Below are 20494 nucleotides of genomic sequence, written 5' to 3'. Positions count from 1 at the left end.
TTACATACCAGCCACTACTGTGCAAAAGGATCTTTTGGCTACATAAATCTCCTTTTAGCTCAAGTTTTCCTGTTATTATTCAAGAGGCAACATTTCAACATTGATGCAGTTGTTACACATGTGACATACATTTGTCAGAAAGCATAGCTTGACTACAATCATCTGCATTTGACATCTCGAGGTTGGGCATGTACTATACCTGCTGTGCAGTTTGGAAGAGAAGCATTAATCCAATTCAATAATTCTTTTTAAGCACCTGTTTACACAGTTTACTAAGGTTTACTTCTTAGTAGCTTATGATTTGATAGTCATGAAACAGATAATGAGATGCAAATAAGGATATGATAAGGTATCAATTTCATTTGGTTGTATACAACTGAAATCAGGCAGTGTCTAAGCTGTGGCACGAATTTACCACAAATGCTTATAAGTAATATAAAATAACACTTATGTACATACCACCAATATAAGTCACATGATTCAAAATAATTCAGTCATTTGTTTACTAACTGTTTACAAATGACTGAATTATTTTGAATCATGTGACTTATATTGGTGGCATGTACATAAGTCACATGATTCAAAATAATTCAGTCATTTGTTTACTACTCGTTCACAATTTTTTCTCATTTGTGATTATTAAAATGTGATAAATAGTGTAAGCAGGCCCTTAAAATGTGAAAATGTTCAGAATTATGCAAAATTCTATCTTTTTTCTTAATGTTAAGCCTCACATCACATGTATAGTAGTATACTTGCCTTCTGTTGTTTAGTCACATTGCTCAAGTTAACTTGTGGTAGGGCTTGAATAGTATTATGCACACACTCACTGGACTGGGAGTGTTGTCAGCCTAGTCTGACACTGTTGCTCATTTAACTTGTATGGATACACTTGTTCTATAGTGTTGGAAGTCGCTCTGGATAAGAGCATCTGCTAAACGCAGGTAATGTAACATAATGTAATACATCACAAAATGAAGATGGCAGAAAACCACATTTTTAGTTCTCAATACATATCAGCTCTCTTTAAACCAGAGAAGCAGCATTTTCTTTTTGGTCCTTCGAGTTAAACAGAAAAAAAAATATATCAACAACCACACGCAAAATGTACCCATTGCATAGGATCCTTAAAAGCAAACTGAGTTTCATCATCATTTATGCTCACACTTAAATATAGCGGAGGTGACGTGATTGCAAACATCATTTAACAGTAATGGCAGACGCATGTGTCCCAGGGTGATTTCAAACTGACCTCTGTGACAGAACTCATTAAAAGCAGAGAGTGTACAGAGCAGTGAGCTGAAGTAGATGGTGTTTGTGTTCGTTCATTCTACAGCCTCTGGGCTTTTGAGTGACATTTGGTTTGGTGTACTTCCTGTAGGCAGACTGTAAGAAGATCTTTCAGTCTTTAACGTAACAAGTTTGCATTCTCTACAGTATGAGTATGCAGACATCACCTTTCATTCAATGTTTAAATCACTTTTGTCCAATCAGAGGTTAAACTATTAACCTGTTTTGTGTTTTTTTTTTTTTTGCTGTGGTAATATTTTTGTTTTTCTTGAATGAATGAAGGTTGAGTGACTTCATTTTTATGTCACTGATTTCCGTCTACATGGGTACTGCATTTGAAAGTCGCCCTGGAACAAAGAACTGAAAAGCTGCTAGACATGAAACCAAAAGGTTCTTTCAAGTGCCTTATCATTAAAGCAGATTAATGCAATTTTAAAAATACACTGACATTGGGAATTTGGTTTAGAGATGATGGGGACCAGAGATTGAAGGAAGTTTTCTAGATGAGTGCAACACTGTACAACCCAACCCTAAAAGGCTTGATACATTACTGAAGATTGAGATTCTCTTGGGAGAGGTCATATGTACAGATGAACGTGGGTTATATAAATATACCAGAGTCTATACCAGTGTCTTCAAAGTTCAGTACCTTGCACAATTTAGTGAACAAATGGACAATTTATATAAGGCTTTATACACCTGTTTGCAATTCTCATAAAAGTACAGTAAATTAACCAATGCTATACAATGGAGAGTTCAGCTGACTCCTGGCCTTTATTTGTAGTGCTGACATCAGGATCAGAATATTGTTGTGGTTTGTTATCCCAGTAATTTACTGATTTAATCCTTTCAAATCCTGTGAAAATCCCTTTAATGCAATGTGTTTTACCATAATAACTGTAAAGGAAAAGAGTATTATAAAGTCAATTGACATAAAAAAAGATGATGAAAATGCCCATGAATTCAAACAAGTAGTCTTTGTTTCTACACAGAAGTTGACCTTTAACAGTCAGTTGCCCCCAGTTGCCTCTAACTGATTCAATGTCTGAAGTGCTCTGAAAGGAATCAGTGAAACAGAAGACTTGTTGAAGCCTCAGTTGTTTTGGTGGCATCAACTTCCATTTTCTACATCCTACTGAGCTACCGGACAATTTAGGTGGAACTGATGTAGTCTCTAAGGCATACTTGTACAATCTCCATCATTCCTTGTGCTCTTCGGGGACGTCCCTAATCGCAGTGCAAATCCATCGCAGCAATCACTCTTCAAGCACTTACCCAAGGCTGTAAAAGTGCTTTGCAAAATGGCTAGTTCCATATCATTCAAAGAAAAAAAAAAAGTAGGGAAGGGCAGTTACATTTCTTGGAATATGTACACAGCTTTGGAATCTTGGCTTGTTCTATATTGAAAGGTCCCCAGCTCACATGTCCACGTTGAAGGCCCTCATGAGTAGGTCCAGGTCCCCAATATTGGCGGCTTGGAAGAGCTCGGGCTGGTCCATCATGGAGAGGGCGATCCTCAGGGCCGCCCAGATGTTGCTGGACATGACCTGGTGGCTCCGGTTCTTCCTCTGCTGGTTCAGCGCGGTCAGGAAGTTGCTGGCAGCCTCCCTGCCAGAGAGGAGGAACATGACAGTAAAGCTGTGGTTCAAATTGAAAAGGTCTCACTGTGTGCTTGAAAACTCTGATTTGAAATTTGTGTTTAGGGTGGCATTCCTTCATGCTGATTTTCTTTACTAATGCCTTATCCTTGCAGTTGTCAGTAGTTAAGTGTCAATACTACTGAAGGATGTTTCCAGTTGCTCTTGCCAGAGAGCCATGGCCTCACAGACTGATGGTCAGCACACATAATCACTTACAGTTGTGTCTGAGCTTCAGAAATGGAGATTACCTGCCCTGTTTATCAGCAATTTATTGTGCCTGTCTGAATTCTCAGCATAATCTGTCTCCAAATTCTATCAAATGAGAGCGGTGACAAGGGATCAAGAGTTTATGTTCTTGGATTATAAAAATACTGAGGCCCCACTGCAAGGTTACGTAGGTACTAGTACAAAAAAGATTACTGCGTGTTCACTGTTGTTTGACAAAACATGACTGGGGGGACTTTTGGAACAGAACATTCCTGCAGGAACAACAGACTGATTTACAGTGTCGCCACAGAGGTGAGAGACAGAGAGAGGAGAGAGACAGAAGTGTTGGGTCCTGTGGCGTCATAGTTGTTCCCGCCACTGCCCCCATCTCCCCACTGACCTGTGAGCTCCCAGGTTTATGCAACTGATGCCCAGGTTGTAGCGGGACCTGATGAAGCCGGGCTGCAGCTCCAGGGCCTTGGTGTAGGCCTCCACCGCCTCCTCGCTGCGGTCCCCGTTCGCCAGCGTGGCGCCCAGGCGGTTCCACAGCAAGTAGTCCTGGAGACAACATCACTGAGACATTGGCACCCTCCAGCAAAAAGTGCGCCCCTGAATGACGGATCAATCAACCAGCTGACCACGGCTTGAGTTCTCCCCTGTGCTCCAAAACAATCATAACGGCCAGGCAACGGTGCAGTGGTTAGAGAATTAGGCTGTGGGTTTGAGTCTCTGGTGAGACACTGCTGGTGCACCCCTGGGTGTAATACTGGAATTGCTTCAGTAAATATCCAGCTGCATAAATTAATTATACCTAAAAAATATAAGATATGTAAGATGCCCTGTTCAAGGGCATATTCTAAGTAAATAAATAAGAAATTACAAAACTTACTGTTGATTGAGCATTTAAGTAGTAATGAACATACTGAATTTGTGATGGACAGAGATTTCTACATCACAAAGAAAACAGTCATCAGTCAGTTTATATTATTTTAACCAGGTTTTGTTTCTACTCATAATGTATTTCTATAATGTATGGGCAACCTCCAGGCTACAACAGAAGAGAACTATGGCAAAACTGCAGGCTTGAATTTTGGGTGGGGCCCTGTCGTTGTTCCCCGCTGTAAGGCATTCAACCTGAATTGCTTTGGGAAAATCACCCTGGGTGTTTGCCAGAAACTTTAGGACACTTTTCTTGCTCTATCTGTTTCTGGTTCTTTGTCTGATCTACCTAGCAGACAGTGCCCTTGACTGTAATGCCCCCCTGGAGTCATGATATTGCATTGTCAGGGAGGGTGCGTGTGCAGTGTACTAAATTTACCGAGAGGGGAGGGACTCACCTCTTTAAAAAGACACAGCTGTTTTCTTTCATTAGCCCTTTTCTCACAGAACTGTTGGTTCTGTACCGTGTCATTTCAGCATGAGATCTTTTAAAGAAGCCCTTTCACACACATTGAAAATGCCACACCAGAGCTGGTTAACCCTTCCACGCAGCTGATTGCAAAATTGAACCCTCAGAAATATCATTACCATAATAACACTGTCCTACCATGTAAAGGAAATGGTGCCTTTAACTGATATAAGTATTTATTCTTTCTTTTTATGCATTCTTTTTGTGTTCTTTGGTGTACTGAGTGTCCTAATTCAAAGCAAAAAAAAAACACAGATTACAAATGAAAAAACAAAGATGAGGAGAAGATGCAAGATGCAACCTCATCGCAAAACTTGAAGGACTTGCTGTGTTCGGAATAAGTCAGAAAGAATATTCTAATAGGAACTGAATGTTCTACTCTGAGCCACAGTAGGAGGCAGAATTACCAAGTCAAATCTGGCCCAGTACAGAGTGCATAATGGGACAGGATTGAGTACAATGACAGACTTAAGTACCTCTTCACTCTGTTTAAAACAACGTCCAACAGGTAGTTGAGGCTTGATTATACAGCTCAAACGTATGCAGTGTATTTCATATTCAAGGGCATCTAGGGTTGTTCTCACACAAAATAAACTCAACACATAATAGGTGTGTGGTTGGATGCGTCAAGCATTTATCAGTGAGTCTTCTGAGACCCATCCATAGAGTGCACACAGGGTAGGGCCCTGGGTTCCTGAGCTTAACAGTCTAAAAATCTAAAAATCTATAATGAACAATAACTGGATGCATATGCTAAAATTGTTGCATTAAGCTCAAGAACTGAAGGTTCAATTGTTGGTGCCCTTTAAAAGGTGTCTGTTCTTCAGTGGTAGTTTGAGCATTCCTTGCTTTCATTTGTTTCTCTTACAGGGCAGGGATGTGCACCTGGGCTCAGCCAATCAGTAATGTGTATGTGCGTTTTGCACTGTGTTTGTATGTTACCTCTGGTCGCACAGACAGAGCTGCATTAAAGGCTTCCACGGCCTTGTTGAACTCGGAGCTGAGGTTGAAGAGCACTCCCAGGCCCGTCTGTAGGTCTGGGTCGATTACTTCCGGGTTCTGCTGGACCGCCTCCAGGAAGAGCTCCTTCACTTCCGCCAGCAGGGAGCTGAGGCACCAGAGAGACAGAGGTGGACATCAGAGGAATGCTTCTCAGCCCAGAGCCTGCTCTTCAGAGGCCTAAGACAGCGTCATTTTAACTAGCGGCCAAATAATCAAACATGACCTAAACCTCATTACCACTTTCAAAATCTATTATTTAACTGGCTACATGCACCCATGATTCAGGCAGGGTGACAGTGAGTGGTGCATTTTGGCCAAATAAAGAGATGTGGTATTGCCTCCTGCCTGTGACACAGGGGACTGGAGTTCAATCCATTTAATTGGAAAGAGTAGCATAAGAAACTATTTTCATAATTGCATACCTTTATCCCATACTGTAAAGCACACTGCAGTTGTGGTTACTAGACCTTGAAAAAACAAACTATGTAATCATTTTCTGTTTCACTGATGGATCCTATTATATTCCATTCTGAAAAGCATAAGATACTCAAATAACCCGACAAAAGACAACAAAGCAGTGTCAGCAATACACAGAGAAAAATGCAGGGAAGATTACAGGAAAGATGCCGGAACGATTACATGAGGCAACTCTGCGATGTTCGCATTGTGGTTAGATTAAAAGATCACTATAACAGAGATGTGAAGAGGCGAATCAGCACAATTACTGTTTCTAATGAGGTGTCACACTGAGAAAAGCTTCTTTGAGAGGCTATCAGTGTCTGAATTCTGGGGAGGGGGAGTGGCCTACCTGCTCTGGGTGGAGTTTGAGGACATTCTGCGCTGGGGTGTGGGTGAGCTGCCCAGGTGGATCTTGCCCTTGGTCAGGTGCTTGTAGCGAGGGTTGTGCAGTATCCAGCTGTGTAGGGCCTCACAGGCCTCCTGCTGCTTGCCTGTGTTGGTCAGACTCACTGCAAGTGCCATCAGGGCCTGCAGGTTGTTGGGGTGGAGCTCCAAACACCTGCAGAGAGAGGAGGAGGAAGGGAGAAGTTCACCTTTGGGTGAAGTGTGTATTTACAACTTATGGGAACTAATCAGTGAAAATGAATCAATTAACTGGAAAGTCGAGGATGTGGCATATTTCACACAAAGCTTGTCATAGATGAACAGTGGAATCATGTGAACAGGAATGAAGTCAAACCTTAGTTCACACTGTATGTTACCAAGCAAATAATAAGAAAAAGCAGGCACGCTTGTTGGGTGAAATCACCACCTCACACTTACACAAGCTCTTCTCATTGTGTGATCCTGGGGAGCAGCTGCCCTTACCTCTGCAGGGAAACGATGGCTGCCTGCTCATTCTCATTCTCCGCCTGTGTGGTCCCCAGGACTAACCAGGCCTGGCAAGACAGTGAGATTTAACACTTACTGCGTATGCTCCAGTTTGCAGAACAAAACACTGACCTCCTAATAAAATGATAACACGTTTTTCACACAGGTGGACAGTTCACCATAAGATGTGCGTGGGGTAGCATGGTCTCATAAAAGGTAATATGACATTAAAAGTCTGTGTTATATTATTTATGTAGGATATGATGCTTGACAGACAGATAGACAAGGTAGGCTGATTCACAGTTCCACATTCATTCAGCACACAAGGGTGGCAATCAAACATGTTGAAAATATTTAAAGTCTACAACTGGAAAGATATCTTTTGAGGAAGTTTTGTGATTTCCAAAATTCATGGGATAGATTTGCTCATTTACTTTCTCTTGCTCTCTTTATTTCCCAAGTCTAATTAATACAAAATTCTCCAAGACAAAGCTATCTTGTGTTCAGAGTACAACTAGCACAACACAAGAGTCTGAAAGAGTAGCCCCTGTGAGCAGAAATGAGAAAGTCTTGTTTGTACTGTAAAAGCAGCGGGATTGCATTTAGCTGCTCCTCAATGCGTACAATTATTCTGTTTTGACATTGAGATTCAATTAAGGACACATTAAAATGCTATTAATGAAATGGTTCTGAATGAGAGGAGATTAGGAGCTTGTGGAAAATCCCTGAGGTCTAAAACAGTGTCCTCAGTGTTGCTTCTTGCTGGGAGTTTGGAATCAAATTAGTTACAGCAGGAGAGAGATAATCCGCACAAGAGCTGTGTATCTTTTTAGAGCTATCATTCTAAAATTTTCCACAAAATATCATTAATATAATACATTCCACATTTAAGATTCTCAGTTTTGTAATAAGCAACATTAGGCAAGTTGTCATAACTTACACTTAAATACTTTACATTTGAATCTGCTGGAAAGAGAAGCATCTGCAAGTGCTGGTTGAATGCAGGCAAAAGCTTGACTGATTCACTGTAAGGTGTGTGTGTGTTTGTAGTTCCTGTTGTCCTGAAGAATTTGTTAATATAAGCAGAGTGGTAGCAGTGTGAGACAAGGAACTGGGCTTACTTTAATTAACATTAGCTAGCTTTTTTATTTTATACCAGAGTACTCTTCAGCAGGTTTTCCAGTTCATTACAAACTACTAATGATCTCAGAACTAGAAAGAAAAGCTAGCTAATGTTGGTTAGACGTTCGTTGGCAGCAGTCCAATATCAGGTTTGAGGAACCCGGCCCTGAAAGTCTATGGCACCACAAAAAGCTTTTTCATCATTTTCTTTGAGTAGCATACTATTTTTGTTCAATGAAAACATTTCTTGCAATGCTGTCATTTCTTTTTGTGCTATACATTTCGGGTTCAAATGACATCATGCATATGAATACATGTAGTGCAATGCCAGAGAATGATAGCAGTATTGCATGTCAAGGAGCTCTTGTGATTTGAAAAGTGTTGTTAAATTGGTTCAGTTGCATCACATATAACACTGAAATGTTCAATTACAAGTTTTAGAAACCAAGTAAAAATGGCAGTAAAGAATAAGGGAGGTTGAAATCAGAGAAAATGGAACATTTTTCATTGACTTGCATTGTGGAATTTGATGTCTGCACTCCCTCCTACCCAAAATGCACCTGCTTTAAGAGTGAATTGGTTTTCAATGGAACCAATAACACGTTTTTTTTCTTGGCACTCTATGCTTTTTGATATTACGTAAACAGTGTTGCCTTTTTGACTTTGCAACTTTTTGTAATTTGCAACAAAAGCAGATGTTACTATTGGGTGCATACAGAAGAGCCCGTCGGTAAGAAGGGATATAAGTGGTACCAGAGGAATTGCGATGATGTAATGCACTAGGCATATTAAGATGTAAAAGGAGCAAGAGAAAGTGAAAGTGAACGAGTTCAAATTTCAAATTTCAAAGTTAACTTCTCACTATCATGCAGGTATGGCGTAAGAACCTGTGTGTTGGTTGGCAGACCACTTTGAGATGGGCCTGAGGGCTGAGAGGGGTGTGCTGCTGCACTGGGCCTCCCTTTTTTCTCTCACCTCAGAGTCCTGTGGGTCCTGCAGGATGGCCGCTTCCAGCAGCAGGACAGCGTTGGGCAGGTCCCCCTCTCGGGATTTCCTTAGCCCTTCCTCAAAAGCGTTGGGCCAGTCTTTGTATGGGTTCTCCGTGTGAAAGTAGTAACCCTGAAGCAAATGGGATGGAGAGGTAGCATCAACAGAGGTGCCTTTAATGTCCTGTACTGTTCCAATGTACGACCATTATTTTTTTTACTTTTACTTTTATTGTATCTCCTGTACTCATCCTGTTGTGCACTCTGCCTTATAAAGACCGGACATACTGCTTTTATATATGTTGTGCTCACTGGAAAATGCTTTTTGAAACATTTAGTATATTATGGAAAATACTTTAAATATTAGTAGAAAATAATGGAAACAATAGCAATCCCGGAGTCCTTGTACATCTTAATCCTGTTGTAGAATCTTATACAGTACCAGTCAAAAGTTTGGACACATCTGATTAAGATAGTGGCAAACATGCATTCAAAGACATTTTGATCTTAAGACTCATGTTTAAACGATTGAAATTTGTTTCTTAGACAAATATAAATAGTGAAGTTGATGCCTATGTATAAATTTTGTTCCAAAAATTGTTTTACATTTTTTTTGGCTACTTTGAAGAATCTAAAATACAAGACCTGCTGATTTGTGCTGATTTGTTTTTTGGTCACTGCATAATTCCATTTCTGTTAATTCACAGTTTTGATGTTTTTACTATTATTCTAAAATGTGGAAAAAAGTAAAAAATAATAATAAAAAAACTTTCTATGAGTAGGTGTACCCAAACTTTTGACTGATACTGTAGGTCTCCTCAGCAGGACCTTTAAATCCCAGATTATCATCACATTGGAGGTGTAGTGTTAAATCGGCATGACACAAGTCATGACGGCATCTGTTGCGAGAAGGCCGTCTTCACACTGCTCTCAGGGTTACTGGACACAGCATCCAGGCATGAACAAAATGTACCCAAACGGTGTCTGCATCACACATGCAGAGCATTCAGATGAGCTTCCACGGGGGTACCTTCTCGTGTGGCGAGATGTTGGGGAGAATCTGGCCCTCGCTCTCCATCTCCTCCAGCCAGTTTCTTCTTGCCAGCTCCTCCCACTCGGCTTGCATCTTATCCCAGAATTCTGTGTCCGACTGTTGTGGAGAGACAGGGGTATCCATCCTATATCAAACCTTCTATGTGTGCTTTAAATTTATGCCAAAATAATTTATGCCACAATTGCATATCATTGAGCCAGTTGATGTGTATGCAGAGCAGAATACAGTTCATAGTACATGCTTATATATTGAGTATATTAGTATATTTTTTTCATATGTGTACTCCATTGTGAGAGATATTACGAGCCCCTGTGTTTGGTTCTCATTTTTACCACATATTTACATTTATTAAAGTATTTCAAATTTTGTTTCTCTTTTGGGGGATGGTTGTGTGAAGATGATGTCCTTTTTGTACTGAACAATGGAGCAGTTTACAAATATTGACAGCTTCAGCATAACAGGTATCAACGGTACATTTATGGAGCAACTCTATAACACTGTGCTCTCTTTATGTCTGTATGGTTTTAATTGTGGCTGGGCTACAGTGGCATGTTCACCTGCATCCCAAAGATCAAAGAACTGTAAGCTGCCGGGAGCAGCAGGAAGGAGTTGGGGGGGGGGGGGTGTTCACACTGGCATCTGATACCATGCTTTAAATAGGAGTCGTTCAAGTCGGGCTAATTTGGCCCACGCAGAGACAGTGGCGGCTGTTTGTCACGCATCGCCCGGGCCTGCTGCCACACCCCCCCTGCCTGTGACATTAAGGTCTGTCCCCGACGCGGCGGCACGCACACCTTCCCGAAGCCAGGCCCTCGCTGCGCCCCCTGGCAGGGTACATTAGGCCTGACCTTGCGAAGGGCCCAGAGAGGTCCGCTGACCTCTTTCATGTGTCAATGCGTATTACTGCAGGCCTAATAAGCACAGCATCACTGTGAGGAAAACATCCAGGTTTTCCAAGGTGCCAGAATCGTGAGGACCTGGAGGTGGCCGATGCACTCATCTGTGCTATCAGAATTAAAGATGGCTACAGACTTTCTGCTATGATCAAAACACAAAAATGAATGATACCTCCAAATTCATCAGAGTGGCTAAATGAGTAATGTGTCATTTAATTGCGTTTGACTCTCAACCCATCTACAATAGAGTGCAAATGGGGTGAGAGGATAATTGCACGTAATTTTGTAACCCTCTGGGAGCCCTGCACTTGACTGTATATGTGGATACCTTTCTAATAAAGGGAAGCTGCTTAATATTGTGATGGAAGGACAGAGTACTTCAAAATACTAAACTGAGAGCTAATGGACAGCACTCTTCATACGATAGATGTAAAAACACTTAATGGTGTCTTTTGCTTTCATTTGTTTTCCTATGTCTTAGTTTTGAGTTTGACAAACCATTTAACCTTGAATTGTCACCAAGTAGTCTAAGATGCTGGTCTGTGATACCACTTGAAGGAGCTCATTGTGAGCATTGCAAGAGGCATGTTCTATAATATGAAATCAACCTTTTCACTTATCTTAGCTTGCTTTTGGGATACGTTATGTGCCAATGTAACCTTCACAATTATGGTCACATTTGTCCTTCCTGAGTTTATTCATGTATGAAAGTAATTGTTTGTGCTCAGGGTCCTGTGTTTTCAATATACAAACCTTGCAATTGAGAAGCTTTTTGTCATCAGCTTCACCTTACAATTTGGATGCATGACAACGTGTGTGTGTGTGTGTGTGTGTTTGTGTATGTGTAAGTGTGTGTGAACAGCAGGAAAGGTAATAGGTTATTGGTTAATTTCACAATTGATTGACCACGCCCACCACATCATAAAAAACAAGAGGTAGGGTGTGAAAGACAAGCAAGGGCAGAATTTGAGAGAGCTGTGTTTGTTGCAATACTTGCATTTATATAGTTTAATCCTTGTTTTAACTTTTATCCCTTTTATATGTTTTTGTTGTTTTACCCTGCCTTACGTGTACTTCTATTAAATTATGCATCTTTTTGGCTATCTCCATTCCTGTGTATTTAAACAAAACTATTTTTGAGATATGTATTGGCTAGCTTCTTCACATGTTTGAAACCAAGTTCCAGCAAGACAAGTGTCACAAATTCCATCAAAACTTGACATTGCCGCTGCTGACTGCATGCTTCTCCTGAATCAGAATTATGTTCTGGTGAGATCCACGTCCTTTTCAGTCAGTATGAACAACAGTTCATTGCGGATTTATAACAATTATTCACAAAGATCAATCAGCCACAGCTCTCTGTGCTGCTGAAGGTAAAACATTAATTGCTGTTTACATATCTGCCCAAGCTTGAGTTAAAATTTCCTATCAAACAGATATATTGCCAATGTCAGTGACAGGATTAATTTGTTCTACATGGTCAGTCATTGTGCCCAGCTTTTGTTTTGTAATGCTGATCTCTGGCATAATACTTCTGAAGAGAACCAATGCATATCGGTGCACATTTGATCCGACAGCATGCTAAGTCTACTTTATGTAATAGGTTGCCTGTTCCCTGCCTGTGACTGATTACTCCGCTGAAGGAGAACATGAATGTTAAGGTGTCTCATATTTTAAATAAGCAATGAACACACACGCATGCCGGGTGGCCAACCTGTGGCCCCTCAGAGCTTAATGTAGTCCCCTTAAGACAGGAAGGGAAAAAAGAAACATCCATGACAAAATGAATTCATGCAATGATTATAAAAAAATATGAAAAATGAAAAATATGGCTGGTAAATATGTAAAATGATTTTATATCGTAGACCAGCACAAAGCTCATGAGCAAGGGATGTTCTGGTTATCCCTTTCTTCTGACCAGAAGCATAAGACCTTGGAAGAGCCAGGCCATCAATCTCCCCTTATGCGTAAAATAAAACACATTTCACACATGAATGAATACACGGCGTGATAAAAAATAAATAAAAATATCTGACAGTTCAATAAATGAATCGGGTATTGCATTTTTGATTATTACTGTGGCCCTTGACAATGATACCACTAAACTCTGGCTCATACTCTAGGTTAGACTGACCACTTCTGACTGAATCACACATGCTGTGTCAGCACAGGACAGAAGATGATCTGTGCAGTGGGGGATTCTTCTATGAATATTAGCCTTTGGACACTGTCCGTGAAGAGCTGGAGATGACTCTCAGAAGTGCTCATGATAGGAGTAAAAATATACATTACCCATGGAGCCCTCTGTTTTATATGACTGTCTCAGGGGTTGAGGAAACTGGAACTGAGACTTCATCTGAATATTCATGAGGAGGATCTTCGTGAGCAAGTTATTTCGCTTTTAATGGGCAAGGTAATAGACAAAGCAAACATTTTAATAAGATGATGCGATTTGTTGATACTGCAACACTTCACCATTAATGTAGTCATACAGACAAGGGGTCAGGGGGAGACTGGATTTACAGCAGCCGTTTGAAAGCGTATTAGAAAATGGAGCACAGTGCCATTCACTGGCAATTATCCTGAAACTCTTATAGCCCTGCCTCAAAGCAATTATCCCAGCTAGGCAGAGTGGCAGCACTGGACTTATCATTATATCAAAGTGTCCTCTACAGGACATCATAAGCAGCAATATATTAGGTATGGCAGCTCTATTTAAATTTTAATTAAAGAGTCTCATAAATTATGTTATGTACCCATAATTGTAAACATCAATAAATATTACATATATTTATGTAAAATGTTTAAATGTATTTCATACAGTATATACATATATTTAAGAGAGAAAGAGAGAGATCTATAAGTATGTATATATGTATAGGATTTCACTGATGTATTTTTAATCTCACCAGAAAATTTAAGTCTCTGTTCAATCTTACTTGTTTTTTTATGCAATATTTCTCATTAATTTCACTGAGCATCAAACCCCTGAAGCTGCGTGAGGAATGGATGAAAGACAGCACTTGTTCACTACAGTAACATTATATAGAGGCTGTTACTATAAATCTTGACAAATGCTTCAATCAATATCTCGGTGAGAAGCACAAATCAATGAAATAGCATAGGGCCTGTGGCCACGTGTGAAAGTCTTTTCACATTTACATTGATTTGTTCTACAAAGAAAATTTGAAAACTCTGAACAGCCTAGAAGGTTCTAGCCATTGCAGCCATTGCAGGCAACAAATGCTAACGACAGCTGCCTGATTGCTTGCAGTAAATGAGGGTTTGTTATGTTATGCCGAAATCCCTTACAATTTGAAATCTAGTCTTCTACTGCTTCAGAGCAGCAGATGAGTTCTGCTTTTAGGAAAACCTGCTTCAGTGGCTCAGAGGAAGAAGCTGAAATGCAATCTAGAGTGTAAATTAGTTGGTCAATAAACACAATGCAGTCCATGCAATGAAATATGGAAATATAGGCTGATACTGTGCTCATTGCTGCAGGGTTTGAGAGGAAAAAATACACAGTCTATTAATTTGATTTCCACGACAATGAGTTACATTTATGTTAATTCGTATAAAAAAATAAAAAAATAAAGTACGGTATGTGATCACAGCGCTGCTGTTTGCAAAGTGCCCCAATTCCTCAGCGTCTGTCTTGAGAAAAAGTGTCTGATTTCACTAAAAGCCTCCATATGTTTTCCTGTGAATGAGGAAGTAAATAATAAAAAAAATCATTCACTTTCAAGTGTTTACTGGTGCATTGGGTTTGAGTTGAGTTCCACTTGTCAGTTTGCATTAGCCTAAATGAGCACGTTGAAAAATCCCTTTTTGAGATGCATGTTTGGAAAAGTAGCAATTATAATCAGAGCAGAAGAAGAAGAGGAATGATAACATGACTTTCATTTTGTCTCGTTTCATCTTGTTCAGATTGATTTGCAGGGGCTGTTATGCTGCACCTTCGCAATTACAGTTTTAAACAGCAAAAACTTCCATTGATTTTGGATCCCCATCTGTCACAAATGCAAGTAAAAAAAAAAAATCAGATCCACAGGTGTTCCCCAGCACCGCTGTCAAATCACATTTAGGAGCAGGATAAGAGGATTTTGCAAATCTACTGAACCAGAATGGATTGGGAGCATGCAGCCTTATGAAATGGTTGCAACCCATCTATTCACTTTAATTAATGGAATGGAAATATTTTATGGGGTCCATAGAGACAACAACATTACATAAGTTCCACATATGCATACTGCATAATGAAAGCTCATAATGAAAGTGTGCAATACGCTCTGAATTTAAACATATTTACCACAAGTAAAATTCATTAGCATAATTTTCTGGCCTAATTTATGTATCTTCCTCTTTTCAGGGTAATCCATCCAAAGAGCAAAGAAAGAAGGGCACTGTCTATACATAAATTGTTCAGAATGTTATGGCTCCCATATTTGTGCACAAAATAAACATTCATTTTTCTGACACCCTTCATAAAAAAGGCTGGAAGAAGATATCCAATGTATAATGTTTATAAACTAGGATAGCATTTCACCTTCTTGCCTTTTCTCTTTCCGATTGTGTTTAGCAAGAAAATTGCTTCTGCATTCATGATTTCTGAGAATGGATCCAATGTAATCTAAGCTTGCAATATTTGATTTCATCTCATCTCTGTTCATTCTATATATAGTGCCAACATTTTAGACTTTTCTAAAATGTTGACTGGCAAGTATTTGTTCTGGAAGGTAAAGGCCAGATTCAATTGCAATACTCTCTGGCCTTCATTCTGAGCAGTGAACAGCATGTACTGATCTTTCTTTAGTTTCTTACACAACAATGAATTCTTCAGAGTTAGGAGTAAATTATTTTGTTCATCCCATTCAATTTAAAGAAGATTGTACACTCTCAGCTGCCAGATATACCTTGTCTGAAACATCAAATATGCTGATTATCAATGAAATAACTGTAATTTCAGTAATATTAACATTGACAATCAAGGGTACAAAAAAGTAGCTATACTGTTATATTCCATTATTTACTTGCTTAACAGAAACCAGGGCAATTTGAAATTTCCTGTCATACACAATCATGGTTGCGCCGCAACAGAAGATTGGTGCTCAAGGGTAAACCTGCACAGTTGCAACAAACTCTTGAACTCATTACCTTGCGGTCCAGAGTGCAGTACTCTAACTGTTAAGTGGGCCAGAATTAGTAGATCATCTAATTTGGTGTACTGCTTCAGCTCTGATTCTCAACAGTTCAAGTCATCACTGACTATAGATGGCTTTTAAAAATACAGAGAGGGCTATTAGTTTCCAGTACCCTGTGATGTGTGTGCATGTTCAGATGTGTGTTTACTGTGGGTTGACAGAACATGCAGACATCTTTTTGGCGTTATAAATAAGCTGCTGTTTTCAGATGGATTATTCAAGTCTACAAGCAGAAAACTGAGAGTCATGCAGGATCAATGCACTCCCAATGCAATGCACCCCACGGATGCACTATACAATATAGCCAAGCCTCACTCTAACTGCAAAGTGCCTTGTCTCATTCTTGGTAAAGAATGTATGCATGTTCACTTTAAGTGTATTTCTTACACTTAATTTACACGTAATTTCTTACACACATTTCTTAATATGATTAAGGATGTCATTGATGATTGTGGAAAAGCATTGTGTGAGAGATCAAAACATGTTTTCCATTTGTATACACTGATTTCTCAAAACAGAATTTGAAATAGACTGTATAGGCTGAATCTGACCTAACTCACTTTCATTCAGAAGGAGCGGAAGAGAGCATCTTTTCCTCAAGGTTGTGCCCATACACAGCTATTGGGTGTGTTGCTTTTCTCTCTGTACACAAAGCATGCTCTCATCTGGATTCAGTAGGCCTGGAAGGCAGGTTTGGACCAATTATGGGGAAGCATAAAGAGGAGAGAAGCAACCCTATTTGTCATCTACTTTGCTGGAACTTACGCTGTAATATGAAGGAATGAGATCAATCAAAGGTGAGCCGTTTTTTGCTGCTTCTCAAATCTGAGATGCATCATTAACTCCACGCCAAGTTTATCAGCTATGCCCCACAGCACAATACTGCACCAAGAACACAGCAAACCTGCCGGCTTGTAACACTGACAAACACAAACGGTTTTAATGAGGCTCTGCTACCCTCATTAGCAAAACGGGATTCACTCCCCACACACCTTCAAGCAGTCCGCTTATCAGTCCTCATCCAAATTAAATGCATGCAAGCCATTCAGTGTGGGCCTTCTCCTCAAGGCACTTTCAGTTTGATTGAATGGTTTTGTATAAAATGCACCACAGTCATAACAGCTTGTCTGTTCTACTCTTACACCATGTGTGTTTTGACAATTAATCGGAGGGCACAGGTTGGCATCTTAAAGAGTCCAATGTTATACATAGAGATTTTCACCAATTTAATGCCAGCACCTTTAAGTAATTCATGTGCTTGGCTACTCAGAGGCAATCATTGCTGATACTGTGTCCTAAAGGAGAGAGCATCAGGCACCTGTGGCCAATACATGAAACACATCACAGCTGTGCCAGTGCTAGCACCCAGGCCCCAATCCCGTCCGACAGCTTGTGTCAAGTTATTGATCTCTCAGTTGTCTCTGGGCATTTCTGAGTGCCATCCCTTATCGGGCAAGAGCTCAAGAGCAGACTCAGCTGCTGTGACCGTGCGTGTTCAACCTCTGTGACCGTGCCTGGTCAACCATTGTGACCGTGCCTGTTCAACCTCTGTGACCGTGCCTGGTCAACCACTGTGACCGTGCCTGTTCAACCGCTGTGACTGTGCCTGTTCAACCACTGTGACCGTGCGTGTTCAACCGCTGTGACCGTGTGTGTTCAGCTGCTGTGACCGCACCTGTTCAGCTGCTGTGACATTGCCTGTTCACTGTTGCACAGAAGATGTGGTGTCCCTGCCCAAACAGCTAATGGTCTCCTGATTGACTGGAGACTCCTTTTCATTCTGTCACTGTTCTCTAATGATGTTTGTTCTGTATTTGTCCCTGTCCACACACAGTGGCATAATGACTAGCATGATGCATTGTAACTCACAAAGACGTGCCTTCCAATAGGGTAAATACAGAAGAATCTATGTTGTCTAAGTCTGAAAGGCAGAGGATAGCTGAAGGGCTTGCCATTATTTTGATCTGTCTGGACAGCTCATTTTACCCATCAACAGGACATTTGGAACAGGGATGACCAAAAGAATGGTTCTCTAGCAAGAATCCCACTGCCTGTATCAACTCACTCAGAATTCAGAACAGTAAGTCTTTGCGGGTGGAGATGCCTTTGATGGTTGGTCAGTTAATATGCAGCTAAAAATGAGAAAATGCATCAAGAGTGCCCCTAGGGTCTGTTCCACAGGAACCCCAGAAAGGAGTGTAAAAGCTCTGTGGAAAAACTCTTCTGAGGGCTCCAACAGCCATAACTCATGGGGCGAGGGCAGTTTTCATTTATTGATCCTCGTGAACTAAAGGGTTTTATACAATTTCCCAATAATGACCACATCGGAATTGAATATTTGCTCTTTTTTAGACAGTTTCACAGGGGCCATGTAGAAACCTCTGAAAAATGATCTTCAATTTGACATCTTAGCATCTAGTTCACTAATTCTCTATCCCAGATTCATTCAGTGCCAATGGCGGCTGCTCTGGCATATTGGAACACAACAGGGATCAGGTGGTAGAAGCTCCATATACAGGTGAACAGACTGGGACCTGGCCAGCAGCAGCATGGCTTCCCCAAGCTCTTTATCTAGTATGTATGTACTATATTCCAATGGCACAGCTCACTATTACTATATATAAATATTACTAATGTATTTTCCTGTAATAGGCATGATTACTGGTGCATTATGTTCTTTTGAGGAGGACCTTAGGATATATAAACCAGTGAATCGAATGACTCTAACTGTAACGTGAGACGTGACAACTGATACAGTAAATGTTATGGAAATAGCTGACCTTATCACTTCTCCGTTACGTCTCTGCCGGATAGACAGTTGTACAAGCAGTTTCTGATAGACACTAATCAAACTATGCATAGAACACAGTCTCAAGCATTTGTTTTTATTACAGTACACATGCAATATTGTACTAAAATCTCATGTAAATAAGTAATGATTTCACTGATATCAGGTTAGTTATTATAATATTATTTGTGCAGGTAATTGCAAGCTTCACAAGAGTAACTGAAGCACAAAACATAGAGGCATATAATAAGGTGTTGTTAATTATTTGAAATATTGTATTATGTATGTTCATAAGTGGAGTGGCATGAAACGAGATGTGTCCTTTCCTCTCACACTCTCCTGTGATTGGTCTCATAGCCCCATGTGACACATCTGAACCAATCATACATGAGTGCACACTGTATGCAGTACTTCTCTGTGGTTTTTAACTCACCTCCACTGCCGCCTTGGCCCGCTCAAACTCCTCCTCCAGAGAGTGGTTTCTGGACAGGAAGGGGCCCCCCCACCTTCGATCTTTAGTCATGTGACCCTGACAGACAGACAGAGAGACAGACGCAGACATGAGGTCAGCCACATGCTGGGGGCAGTCCCAGCCTGGGCTGCACTGTGACTAGTCAAGGATATTGAGGGCTGAAAGCTTTGCCTCCAGTAGACACCCTGGTATTGGCTGCATGTCACTCTCACAACATCACACTAGCACTGTCAACAGTATTCAGTGGAAGATTCAGTGGCGTAGAGATACTGAACACTTGCTATTCTGCACATTAGATTACACCTATTCTGAATATGTATTTGCAATGTTTTTAAAAAAACTACAAACATTATTGATCATTAATTGGGTCTGATAATGTAAAATGAATGAAGGACTTCCTTCCTAAGTCTGATTATAAAGTTAATAAACAGATAATAAGCTATTAATACACAAAAATAAAAAAAGTAATACTATTGTTTTGTTTTGTGTACTACCTGGGTCATGTAAAGGTGACATTTTGCATGGTATCATTTCATTGTCATAATATGTAGTAATAATATTACCAATAACCTCCCCAATGGAATTTAGCACATCTGTGATATCTGATTAGATTGAACTGGCAGTGACCATGGCTAAGATATTTTAATTATTTTCTCAATATTTGGCAGACACTTTCATCCATGGTGTCTTGCAGGACATCAGAGATGATGGCACAGAACACGATTTGCAAATAAGCAAGTGGCTTATTTGTGGCTACATACATACACTACATGTATCTTGTTTCACATTTGTATGAATTAAATTAACTAAAAAAACATTGTAAAGAAAAATGCAACATTTGCCTAAATTTGTTTTTCAAAGGTAGGGACAAAAATGACTGAAGAGAGCTCAGTATCTGAGTTCTACCAGTATTTATCTGGCTGATGTATATGTGCAGTGTGTGTGCGTACATATGGATGCTGAACGTTGGCAACCTGTGAAACAGTAAGAAACAAAAGGAAATTCCCCCTCCCCAACCCACCCACCCACCCACATCACTACAGCTCTCCTCATTATGACAAATATAGCCTTTGTTTATTGGATTCATCACTTGAAAGAC

The 20494-nt window shown here is 40.3% G+C and overlaps 1 protein-coding gene across 1 annotated transcript in view; it reads right to left on the bottom strand.

Annotated features, from left to right (window-relative positions):
* Window positions 1-2641: 2641 nt before the first annotated feature.
* LOC118796122 (PEX5-related protein-like) overlaps window positions 2642-20494 on the bottom strand; it is a 67842-nt gene continuing 49989 nt past the window's right edge. The window contains exons 7-14 of the mRNA XM_036554952.1: window positions 19357-19452; window positions 10015-10134; window positions 8974-9117; window positions 6874-6944; window positions 6356-6565; window positions 5488-5653; window positions 3538-3695; window positions 2642-2898 (exon numbers count right to left, since the gene is read on the bottom strand). Coding sequence (XP_036410845.1) covers window positions 2709-2898; window positions 3538-3695; window positions 5488-5653; window positions 6356-6565; window positions 6874-6944; window positions 8974-9117; window positions 10015-10134; window positions 19357-19452 — 1155 coding nt within the window. The 3' untranslated portion in view covers window positions 2642-2708. The remainder of the gene's footprint in view (window positions 2899-3537; window positions 3696-5487; window positions 5654-6355; window positions 6566-6873; window positions 6945-8973; window positions 9118-10014; window positions 10135-19356; window positions 19453-20494) is intronic.

This window comes from Megalops cyprinoides, chromosome 20, assembly GCF_013368585.1.
Source record: "Megalops cyprinoides isolate fMegCyp1 chromosome 20, fMegCyp1.pri, whole genome shotgun sequence".
Lineage (NCBI taxonomy): Eukaryota > Metazoa > Chordata > Actinopteri > Elopiformes > Megalopidae > Megalops > Megalops cyprinoides.
This window is presented reverse-complemented; position numbering and strand designations above follow the sequence as displayed.